The sequence below is a fragment of the Crinia signifera genome, chromosome 19 (assembly GCF_055691185.1).
Source record: "Crinia signifera chromosome 19, ASM5569118v1, whole genome shotgun sequence".
NCBI lineage: Eukaryota > Metazoa > Chordata > Amphibia > Anura > Myobatrachidae > Crinia > Crinia signifera.
Window position 1 is genome coordinate 24,474,535 of NC_139226.1, and position 17,028 is coordinate 24,491,562.

The 17,028-nt window shown below is 47.1% G+C and overlaps 1 protein-coding gene across 1 annotated transcript in view; it reads right to left on the bottom strand.

Annotated features, from left to right (window-relative positions):
* Nucleotides 1–2,797: 2,797 nt before the first annotated feature.
* LOC146042238 (cell adhesion molecule CEACAM8-like) overlaps nucleotides 2,798–17,028 on the bottom strand; it is a 104,980-nt gene continuing 90,749 nt past the window's right edge. The window contains exons 7-8 of the mRNA XM_083162159.1: nucleotides 7,378–7,410; nucleotides 2,798–4,489 (exon numbers count right to left, since the gene is read on the bottom strand). Coding sequence (XP_083018285.1) covers nucleotides 4,424–4,489; nucleotides 7,378–7,410 — 99 coding nt within the window. The 3' untranslated portion in view covers nucleotides 2,798–4,423. The remainder of the gene's footprint in view (nucleotides 4,490–7,377; nucleotides 7,411–17,028) is intronic.

Genomic DNA, 17,028 nt, shown 5'->3' on the forward strand with positions numbered 1-17,028 from the left:
TTGTTTCTGTGCAGGGGAAATACTGGCTGCTTTATTTTTACACTGCAATATAAATCTCACTCTGAAGTAAAACCCCACCCAAATCTAACTCTCTCTGCCCAAGTAACATCTACCCCAACTGCAGTGCACGTGGTTTTGTCCATTTGAGAAGGAATTTGCCAGAAGGAGTGAACCAATAAAAACCCCTAAGTAAGGCAAGGCCGCATAAAGCAACTATCCATAACTTGAAGCCAATAAGTGACTGTATATTTATAATTACCTGGTGCTATATTACATCTGATATCTCTGCCATAAGATGTGATTATAATTTCCATTTTTTTATGAACACAGAGACTATGACCATAAACATCTTAACCCTTTGCAGTCCATTTTTTTTTTTCCTGCAATACAAGCAGTCTGGTTTAAATGTTTAAATTAATTGTTTTTTTTTTTATTCAAAAATGGTCTCCATAGAATGTTGAATGATGCTGATGTACTTATTTTAAAGTGGCTCACCATTGGATTTGCTACTAGCGCTAGGGCTGTTGAGCCTGACTAGACGTTGGACCTGAAGGGGTTAAGTTTAGACAGTTTCTAATATCTATGACAGACATAAAGAGCCAGATGTATCAAGCTTTAAAAAGTGACAACGTGGAGAGTGATAAATAGCCAGCCATAGGTGCCGATTTATCGTTTTGCTGGTGGGTGCTCGAGATTCCCGGACATTGACCCGCCCAAAGCCCCGCCCCTTGACCCGCCCAAGCCCCGCCCCTTAAACCATCTTCATTTTTTTTTTTTTTTTAAACACTATTTCAATTATATTTTTTAACCTTGCAAAATCTATGCTCTTCAAGCCTTGAAAAAGGCTTGGGCAAGCCTAAACGCATTGGGACCGCACAGTCAGGGCCATCTTAACAGCATTATGAGCCCCCGGGCAAAGTAGTCCAGTGGGGCCCCTACTTACACAACCTTGTGAGTGCCGCTTTCATCTGATACTTGCTCAGGTGCCTGCTTTGGCCAATTAGCCCATACAACAACTATATATATATATATATATATATATATATATATATATACATATATACATATATATATACATACATATATATATATATACAGAGTAGTACCCGCACTCGCACTTACCGATGGTCAGCGTATTTTTATATATATATAAAAATCTTGAAAAAGAAAAAAGGTACCCGGGAATCTTCCTTAGAATCTGGTGTGGCCTGCCTGCTCAGGTAACCATCCCTGGGAAGATACTGTTGGCACTGCATTTATTAATTTAAGAATTTTTATTTTTATTAAATGGTTTATGTTAAAGTATTAAAAAAAAACTACAAAGTGATTAGAGGACAGTCATGTGTATTGCTGCTGTGGTTGGTTAATAGATGATATTGAACATATGTTAAGCCACTGCTGCTGGCAAGCATCCTTTTAGAAGAAGGTGCCACTTTTAATTGCTTTATTTAGATAATGTTTTTTAACCCACTACTGCCAACCTGTTAAATAGGCAATAACTAGCTTTCCCTGAAACGCCCCAGCAATGGATACCATCAATGATATTTGGCAATGGCCAGTGCTGGAATAAATAGGTAAAACAATGGCTCCTGCAAATACAACTCTGTTTTGTGCATTGAGAAACATATTAGCCTAGGTACCTTCTGTTAAAACCAGCATAGCCATCTACATGCTCCTCTATTGCCCCATCCCAAAATACAGGGGTATGACTGTCAGTGGTTACTAATTACTATTACTGCTGGGAGAGTAAATAATGCCAGTGCCCAACACTTCTATAGATGGCACATTCTCCTGGGTCATCATCCCCCTCATGAACAGTACAGGGAGCGCCGCCACCTAGGAGCTGCTGGTCTGAATATTGCTCCGCCGCATGCAAAGGCAGAAACTCCCCGGCCCTACCTGGTTTTCTTTCTTCCGGTTGCATGTGCAGGAGGAGGCAGAAGTGTGCGCTGCATCGATCACCCCTCGGCCAGGACGAGACCCGGGAGAGTACAGCTGAGAGCCAGAGGAGCTGGCCGGCCATGCATCCATCGGCCAAAGGTGCAGAGGGGCAGCTGGTTGGAGGTGCTGATGTGCAATAGCCTAGGTCTACCTCCCGCCGCAGGTGATTGGTGCGGCCGCCGCATCCCATCCAAGTCTCTGCGGGCTTGTTGTGGGCTGCTGGGCTGGCCGCGGGCGTCCTGAGCTGATCTCTCTCCAACCAGCTGAAGCCCAGAGACCGCACAGCAGGGAGCTCACAAGTGCTGCAGGTACAAGCCCGCGATCCCACCACACCACTGAGGCGCTGCTGACAGGAAGCAGGTGAATGCGAGCATTCCCAGATTGAACGCTGTTTGCAGCAGAGTGTGTCTGGCGTAACAAGTGTGCGCGGGGGATGTGGATTCAGAAAGGGCGGAAGTGGGGGGGGACGGCATCCGCCAGTGGGTGCCCAAGAATTTCCGTGGGTGCTCAAGCCCTTGAGCACCCACAGAATCGGCGCCTATGTAGCCAGCCAATCAGATCCTACGGGTGAGATTTAATAGGATGAGATATTCAGAAAGTGAGAGATTTGGGAAGAAACCTCCAGTTTTTTTAAAGTGGCAATCATTTACACTTCAAAAACAAACTGGTTTTGTAGTGTAAATGATTGCTGCTTTAAAAAAACTGGAGATTTCTTTCCAAATCTCTCACTTTTTGAATCTCTCATCCTATTAAATCTCACCTAAAATGTCATTTTTCAAACCCAGCCTGTAATATGGCAGTTAGGAGATGACTGGCTGGTTGTTTATAACTCTTCATTTTATCCCTTTTTGAAGCTTGATACATCTGGCCCAAAGTGACAAGGACACGTTGCATGTTTAATAAGAAGTGAGTTTAGTCTCAGTATAAGCACCAGAGGAACAGTTTCAGGACTAAAAGTAAAGCTTTATACACTGACAGTCTGGCCTGAACCTAATAAGGCGTCTGTAGATTTATTGTGTTTGTACCTTACAATACTTAACACTAGCTCAGACACCATAGCAACATAGCATTAGATTTAAAAGGTCATAATGATTTCTTACGTTGAATGACCCTTCTTCGTAAAAGGCTGGCAATAAGGCGTCATATAATGTCCAGCTCTAGCCACGACTATAAAATGGCGGTGACTTTAACACCCCAACTCTCAGCCATGGTGGTGACTACAACGCCCCATCTAAATAATGCATAACCTACATTGGGACAGTCTCACCACCTCTTATCTGGCAAGTGTGGGCATTTCTGTGGAGGAGTTTCAATTGTCCCCCCCGGGGACTATCAAGGGGCATTGCTTCCCAACATCCACTTATACCACAAGTGACCGCTGGACAGTGACGCCGTACCACCTGAATTTGAAAAGAAATTACAATTGGACCGAATTGAATTGATAATTATGTAGAAAAAAGTTATCTAACATTCATCCATGCTCCATAATCGTACTAAGCAATGTGTCAGGCACAAAGTAACCCTTATACTATAACTACTTATCAGTTGTGATTCCACATGGTTGTGAAAAAGGTATATATAGGTCAAACAATTAGCTCCCTAAAAACAAGATTCCTAGAACATCAACAGAATATTCTGAATAAAATCCAGAATCCATGTATCGAATGGGGATCCGAAATCTCTCAAACTGACTGGTTTGGAACACATTGTAACCACATACTGTCGGTATAGGAAACTATGTAAACTAGAAGTCTTCTGGATGTTCAGAGAGAATTCTATATTTCCAAAAGTTTTGACTGACCGTGAGGAATTAAATACCGTTATTTAGTATTATCTTGTTATCTGTACGTTCTATTTATGTTAGACTATAATTATATTATTTAAATACTTTATCATAATGATTAACAATTACGGTTGTCCTCCAAGTATGATCATCGCTACCAGTCTGACGGGGACCTCTTGACTTCCGACCTCTCTCTCTGAGCACTTTCTTTCATTTGCTGGGTGATTTGTTGGATTAGGTTTTAGTAACTCTGGTGGCAAGGTGGCAACTCGTGGTATAAACCTTGTTGTGGCAGACAGGACTGGCAGATCAAGCTATTTGGTGGGCAGCAGATGTGGCCTTCATCACAGTGGCATTTTGGCTGTTAGGCCTTAGTCCGGAGGCCTGTAACTACATATTATTGGATGGGTTCTTGAGGTCTGGTTTGGTGGAAAGCTTGTTATTTCATTTCAGAGATGATCTATTACACCCGTGTTGATGTTTTAAGGCTACAGTGGTGGAGTCGTTAATTCCATCTAAATAGCATATTGGTTGGTCTGTCTGCTTATTTTCCACTGAAGTTTTAGCTTATGCTATCATTAGAATTGATGATCTACAAATATCTTTGCATTTATTTGTAGATTTTAGTGTGTTTAGGATTGACAGGTTATTATAAGGTGTTTTGATAACGGTAACAAGACGGCTTCTGTTACAAGAAGATTATGCAGCGTATCCATGTCTTCCCTTTAAGTCACTGTAAGTGTCCTGGGATCTGTGTTGCAAATCCTACAAGAAATACAAATATATAGTGTTACACCAAACACACTATATTATACACAGACACACACGTATCAGCACACACACATCATTGTGGGAACATTTTTCGGTACTTGTGTATTATCACGGCGCCCATCGCATCGCATACCATAAGGCATACGATGGTATGCGATGCGATATCGCGCGATGTTGTAAAATGTCATACAGTTTTAAAATTGTATGACATTGTATATGCATACAATGCCATACAATGCGATGGGATGCAATAAAAAATTGTATAAGCACCCTAATGGGTGCTTACAATGTTAAATGCACCATAATGGGTGCTTACAATGTTAAATGCACCCCCCACTATAAACGTGAACCCGAAGCGTGGCGAGCGCAGCAAGTCCGCGAGGGGCGGTGGTACGCGTCCTACGACCATTTCATACCCCCACTATCCACGTTGGCGTGGAGTTGATTTTATAAAGTGTGGCGAGCGCAGCGAGCCACCGAGCCACCAAGCTCAAAGCCTGGCGCGCGCAGCGTGCCCCGCGAGGGGAAGCATATACCTGTGAAGTTATGCACGGCCGCTCGCCACGCTTCGGGCTCAGTGGCTCACTGTGCTCGCCACACTTTATAAAATAAACTCCATGCCGACGTGGATAGTGGGGGTATGAAAAGGTCGTAGGACGCGTGCAGCAGCCCCTCACGGGCTCGCTGCGCTCGCCACACTTCGGGTTCACGTTTATAGTGGAGGGTGGCGTGTGGGTGCATTTAACATTGTAAGCACCCATTAGCGTGCTTAAAAGCACCCATTATGGTGCTTATACAATTTTACATCGTATATGGGTCAAAATCGCATCGCTTCGCATGCCTTCGGGTGTATGGCATGTGATGCGATCAAAAATCGGGCAACTAATTATCGTGGGCGCAGTGCTAGTACACAAGTACCCATTTTTCTAATCATTTCTGTCAGGGGCAAATAAGTACCTGACAGGATGCGTCTTGGTGGGTCCTGGTGTATTCTATATCCCACATCTTGCTGCATTTACTTATCCTGGTTATAAATTTATTTTTGGCAATTTTAATACTCTTCTTCAATAAATATGAACTTCTAAAGCTCAGAGATTAATAAGCGGGTCCTGGGATTCATAGGCAAACGTGCGGGGAGGGGGGGGGGGGGGTTCTGGTTGCCCGGAAACCCCCCTCCTCTTTACAAGTGCCTTAAATTATGACAATAGCACTGGTATATAATATGATCAATATAGCTGCCACCACACCATGCAGTGTAAGGGATAGAGCAGAGCTGCTGCACATGCCTAGTGTAGCAGCTTCTTCTACCACATTTACTGTACTGTATGTACAGTACATCGCACTGGACCAGAGAGCAGCTGCCAGGAGGAAGAGACAGGAACCTTACCATGAAGTGGGAGATTGTGAGCATAGGAAGTGCAGTACTGGTTCTATTATGTTTGTGTATTTATTTATTATTATATGTTTAACCTTTTCCTGACCACTTATCTTAAATGTTTGAAACAGCTTATACTATAGACCAGAGGTTCCCAAACTTTTTTGAATCACGGCACCCTAGAGTATCAGAATATTTTTCAGGGCACCCCTAGGTTTGTTACAAAGAATAAAAAAAAAAATGTAAATTAAATAAATTGTGCTTAAATGTCATCCTTAGGTCCAATTATGTGGTGAGGAACACAATTCACTTCTGTTTCCCCACATATTTTATAATTGGAAGCCCCAAACTGCCTGTTTCATTGGCCATAAATAATTTGAATTGGTTCTGGACCACCAACCTGAGGCACCCCTGCAAGTGCTCCGAGGCACCCCAGGGAGCCTAGGCACACAGTTTGGGAACCACTGCTATATACCATCTGTACTGATGCATATTAATACTGTAATCCATACAGTATCCAGTGTATTAAAATACCAATTTTCAGTGCTGTTACACTTCCCCAGACTCCAGTACTTACACCAATGTGATGCAAAATGGGAGATTGTGGATTACATTTGGAAATCCTGCATTTGCCACTGTGTAGCACGGAACTCAAATGTCTCTTCCTGATTGTCAGGCAGAGGTGCTGGTAGAGAGGGGTAGGCTGGCATTTCTGGAAACAGGGCATATTACCCCAATTATCTGGATGGGGCCAGGCCAAGAACTCGGAAGGTGACCTGCAACAGAGCCTAAGTAAGGCCCTTAATTCTGACAGATCGGGCAGAGAAATCGTCCCAAATCACATGTTTTTGACATCCGATTGGGTATGATCACGGTCCTGTGTACATCAGACCGGAGTCAGAGGTTGGGCCTGTTTGCACATCCGACCTCTGACCTGGACCCCTCCCAGCGGCAGGGAACGGTGTCAACCATAGTGCTGGCTCCTGCTCAGTGACAGGAGACTGTTGCTGCATTGTAAAATTACCTGCAGCACTCTGCTCCTGTCACTGTGTAGGAGCTAGCACTGCAACCACTGTAGTCTTCAGGGGCAGCTCACATTTCCAGGACTACCGAAGTGATGAAAATGGGGGATAGGAACCAATGGTTAAAACACAATTTGGGGAGAAACCCCAGCTGCTAGTGAGTCCTGGCTGTCAATGTTGGGGCGGCAGTTGGTGTGACTCTCCTATTTGAATTGTGGACTGTGGTGCAGCCCCACCCCTTGAGCCGGTCACAAAGCCCTGCCCTTTTCTACAACCTTTTTGTAAAGCCCCCATCATTTTTTCATGCGTTGGATGCACCAGGTGTCACAGGGGTAAGTGATGCCCCGGCGTCCACATTTCACTAATTTCTGAGACCAAGGGACCATTACTTTCTTTACTCTCAGAGTTAGTGATATAAACCCTATGTCAGGATTATGATGATGCTACTACTGTACATATAACATTGGTTATCTGGAGACACTCACCGTATATGTAGGCTCTTGCGTAGCAGGATACCCCTAGAACAGGTAATAGACAGAGGAGTGTTACAGTATCTGTATAATATGTAGTATTTGGTTCAGTGGTGGAACGTGTGGGTGGTGAGCCCAGGTGCAACATATAATTTGGAACCCATCCTCCACCCTGACCCAAGTACATAATATACAACACAGCAGTGGGTGACAGGGAGAGGCAGAGAGTAACAGTGACAGACAGGGGGAGACACATGCAAAATGCTGACATGGAAAAGGTCGACAGGTGAAATGGTCAACATTAGTTTTTCATGTTTTTATCCGGACCCCCAATTCATCAAGCGTGCACTCTCGCATGACTAGTACCACTGCAGTTTTGCTCGACACAGGTTACCGCTCCACATCGATGTTAAAGTATGACAGCTTTTCCTTGTGTCAAACATTGCCATGCCGACCTCGTGCATGTCGTCCTTTTGTACTGTAATTCAAATTCCAAGGAGACCAGTCCTTTCAAATAACTTATTATGGGCATAATTCAGACCTGTTCGCATGGCTGCGAAGTCGCAGGCAGAGAAATTATTGATAGAATGCGCATGTATATGGCCCATAGCACACATGCGCAAGTTGATTGAAAGGAAGCCGGCGTTTGGGGTGGTAACGTCCATTTTCTAGTAGTGTCAGGGAAAATGTATCCGTGCCCAGGTGTATGAGGGGAAGTCGCGTGACATCAGCTCCAGCCCCAATCAGCCTGATTCTATCACAGCCGCTGTAAGTCCTGGGCTATGCACAGACTGCACACACTGGGGAATCATTACACGGTTATGCAAATGGGTTCACAGGAAGGTCCAGATATTTTATGCAGCCCTGCTAAGCACTTTGCAGACTTGCACAGGGTAGGATGGCGTATTCCGGATCACAGGGCTATTATCTGGATTACCCATAGTGTCCCTTATGCTGTCCTAATATGCACAGGGAATGCTGGCTTTCAGATCCAGATGCCAGAGAGCTGATTGAAGGGGATGCAGTAAGGGCCTTATTGTAGTTCACTCTTTCTGACAAAATCCTTCTCAAATGGACAAAACCATGTGCACTGCAGGTGGGGCAGATGTTACTTGTGCAGAGAGAATTAGATTTGGGTGGGGTTTTACTTCAAAGTGAGATCTATATTGCAGTGTAAAAATAAAGCAGTCAGTATTTACCCTGCACAAAAACAAAATAACTCACCCAAATCTAACTCTCTCTGCACAAGTTACATCTGCCCCCCTGCAGTGCACATGGTTTTGTCCATCTAAGAAGGATTTTGGCAGAAAGAGTGAACTAGAATAAGGCCCTAAATTCTGCACCAAGGTTGTACTAATTGTTCACAGAGGAATTCAGTGAGAGTTCAAATGGAGAAATGCTGAACTACCGCTAGCAGGGAACAAAGGGGTTACAGTTGTCAGAACACTTGGCAAGAGTCTGTCAGGTGTGCAATTAGGGAGAGCTGACCATAGTTTCACACACACAGTGATTGCAGCATACTTGCCTACTTTTGAAAACTAGTTTCAGGGAGATTTTAGCTGCTAGTACAATGTGCCACACCGCTGAGAGGGCGGACCATGCTCCGCCCAGAGGGCGTGTCTAACTCCTCCTATGGGCGTAACACATTTTTCTGCCTCTCTTGCTGTCTTTCCTAAGATGAGAGAAGACCAGAGAGAAAGAGAGAGAGAGAATGCATGTGTAAGAGACAGAGGGGGGTGTGAGAGACACAAAGGTGGGAGAGACAGAGAGGGAATGTGCGTTAGAGGGAGAGAGTGTGAGGGATGAAAAGAGAGAGTCTGTGAGTGAGAAACAGACAGACAGACAGGGAGAAAGTGTGAGGAAGAAAGGAGAGAGAGTGTGAGTGTGTGAAAGGGAGGGAGAGAGGGCGCAATGTACTAAGCCTGAAAAGTGATAAAATGGAGAGTGATAAACAACCAACCAATTAGTTCCTACCTGTCATCTTTCAAACACAGTCTGTAACATGGCAGTTACGAGCTTATTGGTTGGTAGTTTATCACTCTCCATTTTATCACTTTTCAGTATTAGTACATCTCGGCCAGAGTGAGAGAAAGAGAGAGGGGTGAGCGTGAGAGAGAAAGAGAGAGTGGTGAGCGTGAGAGGGGGGGTCAGTGTGAGAGGGGGGGTCAGTGTGAGAGGGGGGGTCAGTGTGAGAGGGGGGGTCAGTGTGAGAGAGGGAGAGAAGCGAGAGCTTTAGTGCAGGAGAGCAGCATTCATATCCATATTACTCTCTCTGTCAAAAATGGGAGTGCTCATGAGGAGGGAAGGTGCCCAATATCCTGCAGCTGTGTCTTGGTTCCCGATGTGAGTCCCGCCCCCCTCAAAGGTGGCATGCAGGTCGACCGGCTCCTGTGGTAGGTGGTATGGGGATTGGCTGTTTATATTGATGTCTATAAGCGCACACTGCAGCTCCTCATAAAATCAGCTTGTGGATTCCAGGAGGCTCCCTCCCGACTCTAGTCTGTGACGGTGACGTGGGCAGCGGCTCCTCTGTTGTGTCACGCCCATGACCAGTCACTAGCTCTAACAGTGTTGGTGACAGAGCGGGAATCACACTAAACGTGCGCTCCGTGACCTACAATCACTGTTAAACAATAGCACTGCAGCACATGGAGCCAGACTGGAGACAGCCTCTTTTGGGACAGGAACCCAGCCGCAGGCAACTCCATTCCCTCTGGCAGTTCAGCCCCTGTGCACCATTATATTACATTACACCCCCACCATATTAGTACACACACCACTTTATTACACTACACCTATGGTAGTTCCTAAATCCAAGTGGGCTAAAGGACCTTTCATGCCCAGGGGGAGGAGCAAGGCCAGGGGCTGTGCAGCTCCACCATCCATGCTACCACTGGTTAACTTTAGTAACCAGGTGGAGAGCGAAGCAACTGCGCCGAAGCGTGGCGAGCGAAGCGAGTCCATAAGGGTCCGTTTGTGTCCCTCACCTGGACCTTATTCCTCCCCTCTCCTCCCCTGTCACATGACAGGTCCTTTATCCCACTTGGATTTAGACCTAACCCTGCACCTGCTCCATAATACAGCCAGTAAATGCACCATTAAATTGCATTACAGTCCTCCACCCCATATTTCATCCAATACATACACCATTATATTACATTATGTGCACATCAGCCACTCCATATTACAGCCAGTACACACACTTCACTTACATTACACAGATCCCCCTTTCCCCCATTACTTACTCAATTGGCAGTGTTGCTGCTCCAGGGAGACACCTGGCAGTGTGGTGGAGGAGGCAGCTGACCGGAGGCAGATTAACACGAATGGCTGGCCTGATGCACGGACTGAGCCTGCTGCTGCTCTGTGTGTGGTGGGCGGGGCCAGGCTCCGGGAAGCAGAGGCTCAGAGCTGCCAGCTCTGGTCTCTGCTCCTCTGTCCTGATCAGTCACACAGAGTGACTTCCTCTCAGCGGCGCACAGCAGCTCGGCCACAGCGAACCACAACCCTGCGGTGGCCGGCTGCAATGTTCTCTCTGCAGGCCCCGCCCACCACCATTGCGCCGTCCAGATTTTAATAGAGGTGTCCCGGAAACCGGGAGGAAAGAGGGGGTTTGCGGGGGAGCGGGAGGCTCCTGTGAAAGTCGGGAGTCTCCCGCTGAATGCGGGAGGGTAGGCAAGCATGGATTGCAGCCTAGGTGCAGGCTGCATGAATCCAGGCAGAATACACTGAGAGAACATGCAGAAACTGGGGAACAGAAGAACAAACATCCAGGTTCATGACATAACCATCTCAGTGTGCCAGATTCCACATCAATTTTCACACTATGTCCCCTAAATCTGTATTTATTTTTCTTTTCTCTATTTTGACACTATCTTTCTGAACTACACTGTGGTACCAGAGGCATGATTCTTTGATCCTGTGGTATACCTATTCACTCTGCATGCTTTCTACCCCCTAGCAGGGTATGTTGTGGCATGGGCCACAGTTAGGGTTGCCACCTCATCCCTTTAAAACTGGAGACATATTAATTACACAGGTTCTGTGGCTGATTACAAAATACAGTTGGAATGAAGTCTGATGGCTGTTTAAAAAAAAACAGTTGAAATTGAGTCTTGAAGTGAGCCAGCCACAGAACCTGTGTAAATAATATGTCTCCAGTTTTAAAGGGATGAGGTGGCAACCCTAGCCACAGTGCAGGGCTGTTAGGGCTCAAGGGTGCAGATGAAGGGGGGGAGAGGAAGATAGGAGGAGGGAGAGGACTACTGTGTCCATTCTCTCTACCTGCGGCCTCACGTCCTGACCATCCCTGCCATGCTCACTTCTTGCCTTCAGGTCTCCTTACCTGCACCTCATGTCACCTGTCTGTCTCCTCCTAGATTGTAAACTCCTTAAGCTGTGTACACACGGGTGCAATATATTGCTCAGTGTCTCCTTTTCATCAGCGACCAGAGATGGTCGCTGATGAAAGCGAACCTCTGCCGGAGGAGCTGTAGAGGGGATCAGCTAGTCGCAGGAGCCAGCTCCTGCGACCAGCGATCATAAGGGGGTTAAAACGGGAGCACGCACCCAACATATTGCCAGCGATAAATGCCCATGTGTACGCACCTTGAGTGCAGGGTCCTCCTCCCTCCTGTTCTCACAGCACCCTTCTTGCATTTCAATTACAGCTCTCTTAAGCTGTGTACACATGGAGCAATATGATCACTGGCAATTTATTGCTAGCAATATATTGCGAGGATCCCGGGGTCCTGCAGGTCAACTTATGCCTCCCTCATAGCCCTCAGTTTCCTTCCGAATGCCAAAGATCACACAGAAAGAACACAATAGCAAGGTACAATGGCACCTTTATTATATATAGACTAAATCAAACAAACCATAACCACACTATGTACATCTATATACAGGTAGCATTAACATAGAACACAGTTATCAATAGACAAAGATGACTAGAACCACACAAAGCAAGAACCCCTGCCCCCTACACTGGGAATATCCACCTCAGGGAATACTTGCGTCTGCGGGATGTTGGTCACTGGGAGGGCGATGATGTCGGCCTGCGCAAATCACTACTCCTGGGTGTAAGGCACCCTGGAATAGTCATGCAGCTCTGGCTGGAACACTTAAGCCTGTGACTGCTCTGGTGAGCAATACGCCTGGTTGCGTTCCCATCTACGGGTCGCAGGCTGACAGGGATGTTCCTCCTGGCAGCTGCCTGTCCTCTCCAGTTTCTTAAACTCAACAACCTCCCAAAACCTTGTGTGAGACGTCTTGAAAATTTCCAAACTCCCAGGATGTTCTGCTCACCTAGTGACATCGCAGAGTACCCTGATTGGTGGAATTTCAATCCTGCTCTTTAGAAAGTGTCTCAGAGCCATATGGAAACCCCCTGTGGCTTTGAAGACCTGGAGTCTGGAAGTAGCCCTGCTATAACAAAAGGCCAGGTAATTATGCTCATAAGGGGGATATCCACTTTGGGATCGTATAATGAGCCATGTTAACCCCTTGTATTCATTTGTGATGTCACAGCCCCCTCAGCTGTGTCATGAACCTGACTTGGTTCAGTCAGTTTCTGAGGTTTCTATGCCTGTTTGCTCCTAGCTGCTGCTGTTGCAGCTGCCCTGCATTCCCAGTGATTAAGTCTCCAGTGAACTTCCCTGAGTTCTGCAGCCTGATCCCTGACCCACACACACCTGTGCAGTAATCAGGTGTGTCTGTCTTTCCCCAGTGTTGATTAGTGCTGCGGCTGGCAGCCAATCACAGAAAGGCAAGGGGGATATAACTCAGGCCCTGGGCCTTCATTCCTTGCCTTGAACAATTGCTTACCTGTTCCCAGAATCTCCTGTGTCAGAGAAGTTTCCAAGGCTCCGAGATCTCCAGCGTACCCCTGCGATACTACCTGGTTCTCTCCATCTCCAGAAGACTCCTGCGATTCCATCCCTGCAGTTGAGTAGCCGGTGTTCCGCTACAAACATCATTTGGCTTTTCAGCCCATCAGTGACTTTCCCACCTGGTCCTGAAAACTGCCGACAGACTCTGTTGACTCCGGGGTTGACTACTCCCTGCTGCTCTCATAGTGACTACATCATCTGTCCTATACTTCCAGCAAGTACCCCGGGGCCTTCCCTCATCTGTCGACACCACGGTCGACATCTCACGTCGACATCCCCAGCAATTCCCAGATTGCACTTCCCTCATTGAGCTCTCCAAGTTCAAGTGTCATCACCCCAGCCTGCATCCAGAGGGCCAGGGCAGGGGGCCGCGACCTGCCTGTCAGACGCAACTAAGTCCAAAGCTCCTTGCGGGGCTCCCTGGTGAATACCGCTGGCAGGTTAGACTCCGCGCCCCTGTTCCTGGTCTCCGCCAACACTCTGGTTCACAGTGCCCTGATCCTCCTGTGTATTTCTCATATCAAACCTCCTGCGTTCAACTATCCAGCGCCCTCCACTGGTCCACCACGGTCACAGCCGGGAACACAAAATATCCCTGCGCTGACAGTTTGTTCAAGGCCGATGGACTCGGTTCAAGACCCCAGTGTGGGACCAGCGGTCATCCAAAATGTTACCGCTCGGATAGAGACTCAAGAAGCCACTCAGCAGCGAGTGATAAAATATCTTCAAGAGGTATCCAGTCGATTGGATACAATGCAGCAGTCATTGTCAACTCATGTGTCGACTGTCCAAAATTTTTTACCACCCACTTCCCATTCCAGTCTCCAATTGCCGGTACCAAGCAAATACGACGGTGATTCCAAAACCTGCAGGGGATTTATTAATCAGTGTCAAATTCAATTTGAACTGTTACCTCACAACTTCCCCACAGCTAGAATAAAGATTGCATATATCGTCTCATTGCTTTCCGGAACTGCCCTCGAATGGGTATCACCGCTGTGGGAGAAGTCTGATCCTCTCCTTGCAGACTATGACATGTTTATCCAGACTTTTCGCCGTATTTTTGATAGACCAGGTCGCTCAGCCTCTGCTTCCACAGATATCCTTCAGGTCAAACAAGGATCTCGGCCCATGGGGCAATATGTGGTCCACTTTCAGACTTTGGCATCCGAGTTACTGTGGAACAATGAAGCCTTGACAGCTGCGTTCTGGTTAGGAGTATCAGATCGCATCAAGGATGAGCTGGCAACCCGGGATCTTCCAGATCGGTTGGAAGACCTTATCTCCCAATGTGTCAAGATTGATTTACGCCTCCGTGAGAGAGGTCTTGAAAAACAAAAGAAGTTAATTCCTAGAGAGATTCCTGAATCACGTTCTGTGTCTCCTGACCGTGAAGAACCCATGCAAATTGGTAGATCACGCCTGACTCCTGTCGAACGTGCCCGCAGGCAGCGCAATAGATTGTGTATATATTGTGCTGCTTCCAATCATTTCATTGATGCCTGTCCTGAGCGTTCAGGAGAACGCCAAGGCCTGACCTGCAATGGAGAAGTCAGGTTGGGTCAACTTGTGAAATCTCCTCACGATAATGACTTTGTCCTTTCAGTGTCCCTCGAGACTCCAGCCGGACCCATACCCAGTTCTGCCCTAGCAGATTCCGGGTCAGGTGGAAACTTCATCTCTTATGACCTTGTCTCCAAGTTGAAAATTCCTCTGGTACCCATATCTCCGCCTATCTCTGTTACCGTGATGGATGGCAGCAAGATTCCTGGCAGTGAGGTTCATTTCCGTACTGAACCTGTCCTTTTAAAAGTTGGTACTTTGCATCAAGAGTTAATAAAATTCTTTGTGATTCCCAAAGCATCCTATAAAATTGTGCTGGGGCTTCCATGGCTCCGACTCCATAACCCCAGTATCAACTGGTCCACTTTACAGTTGGAACATTGGAGTCCATATTGTCGTCAGCATTGTACTGTTCCGGCGCTGCCAACCGGTTCCACGAATGTCGCGCCATTTCCTGGTTGGCCTGACACCTACAGAGACCTTATGGATAAGCATGCTGCCGATACCCTGCCACCACCTCAGGAGTGGGATTGCTCCATCAATTTGCGCCCAGGGAAAATTCCTCCTAAAGGCCGTACCTACCCGGTATCAGTCCCTAAGAATCAGGCCATGCAATCTGGTAATAGAAAGAATCTTCAAAAGAGATTCGTCCGACCTTCTAATCCTCCTGCTGGTATAGGTGTTTGCCCTGCAAAGAAAAAAGGTGGTCTCCGATCTTGTATTGATTCCAGAGACGTAGAATCCCATCGCTCTCCAGTAAAAGAGGTTCCACGTCAGCTCAGACAAAACAAGCCCTATGATAGGATTATGTGCCGTTCTGGTACTCTGAGTGTAAAAACTGATGTCCTATCTTGCTCCATGAAGGAAGACTACCCCATTCCTGATTCCATCGCATTTGCTCCTACGCAAGTATCTCCTACACCTCCTTCTGGTAAGACATTTGTGCCCCCTGAGCTCCGCCCAAGACAGTTGTCAGGGGTTCATAAATCTTTGTTCCCCGGGCGTCCTGGTGCCCAAAACACCCTCGAGACTCTGCAACGCTCCGATGGATGGCCACAGATCAGAGAAGATATCAAAGAATGTGTGACATCCTGTCCAGAGGGTACACAGCATAAAATTCCTTTCCAAGGAGGTCCTATCCTCCACGACCATGTTTTTCTCCAGGATGATACTCCGATAAATTCAGTTTCCATCGATGATGGATGGTCCACCTGTTCCGAAGATGAAAACTATGTTTTGCCTCAGGAAAAAATTAAATTGAATTCTACAAGTTGCTATCCAAAAGCCCCTGGCTATCTTACTAGATGCAACTTAAGCGATAGTGGAGTCCTAGCCTCAAGGGCCCGATCCTCCCGTCCCTACCAAGTTCGTTGGGGTGTTCGGAGTCCACCCCTAAAGGAGGGGGTACTGTCATGAACCTGACTTGGTTCAGTCAGTTTCTGAGGTTTCTATGCCTGTTTGCTCCTAGCTGCTGCTGTTGCAGCTGCCCTGCATTCCCAGTGATTAAGTCTCCAGTGAACTTCCCTGAGTTCTGCAGCCTGATCCCTGACCCACACACACCTGTGCAGTAATCAGGTGTGTCTGTCTTTCCCCAGTGTTGATTAGTGCTGCGGCTGGCAGCCAATCACAGAAAGGCAAGGGGGATATAACTCAGGCCCTGGGCCTTCATTCCTTGCCTTGAACAATTGCTTACCTGTTCCCAGAATCTCCTGTGTCAGAGAAGTTTCCAAGGCTCCGAGATCTCCAGCGTACCCCTGCGATACTACCTGGTTCTCTCCATCTCCAGAAGACTCCTGCGATTCCATCCCTGCAGTTGAGTAGCCGGTGTTCCGCTACAAACATCATTTGGCTTTTCAGCCCATCAGTGACTTTCCCACCTGGTCCTGAAAACTGCCGACAGACTCTGTTGACTCCGGGGTTGACTACTCCCTGCTGCTCTCATAGTGACTACATCATCTGTCCTATACTTCCAGCAAGTACCCCGGGGCCTTCCCTCATCTGTCGACACCACGGTCGACATCTCACGTCGACATCCCCAGCAATTCCCAGATTGCACTTCCCTCATTGAGCTCTCCAAGTTCAAGTGTCATCACCCCAGCCTGCATCCAGAGGGCCAGGGCAGGGGGCCGCGACCTGCCTGTCAGACGCAACTAAGTCCAAAGCTCCTTGCGGGGCTCCCTGGTGAATACCGCTGGCAGGTTAGACTCCGCGC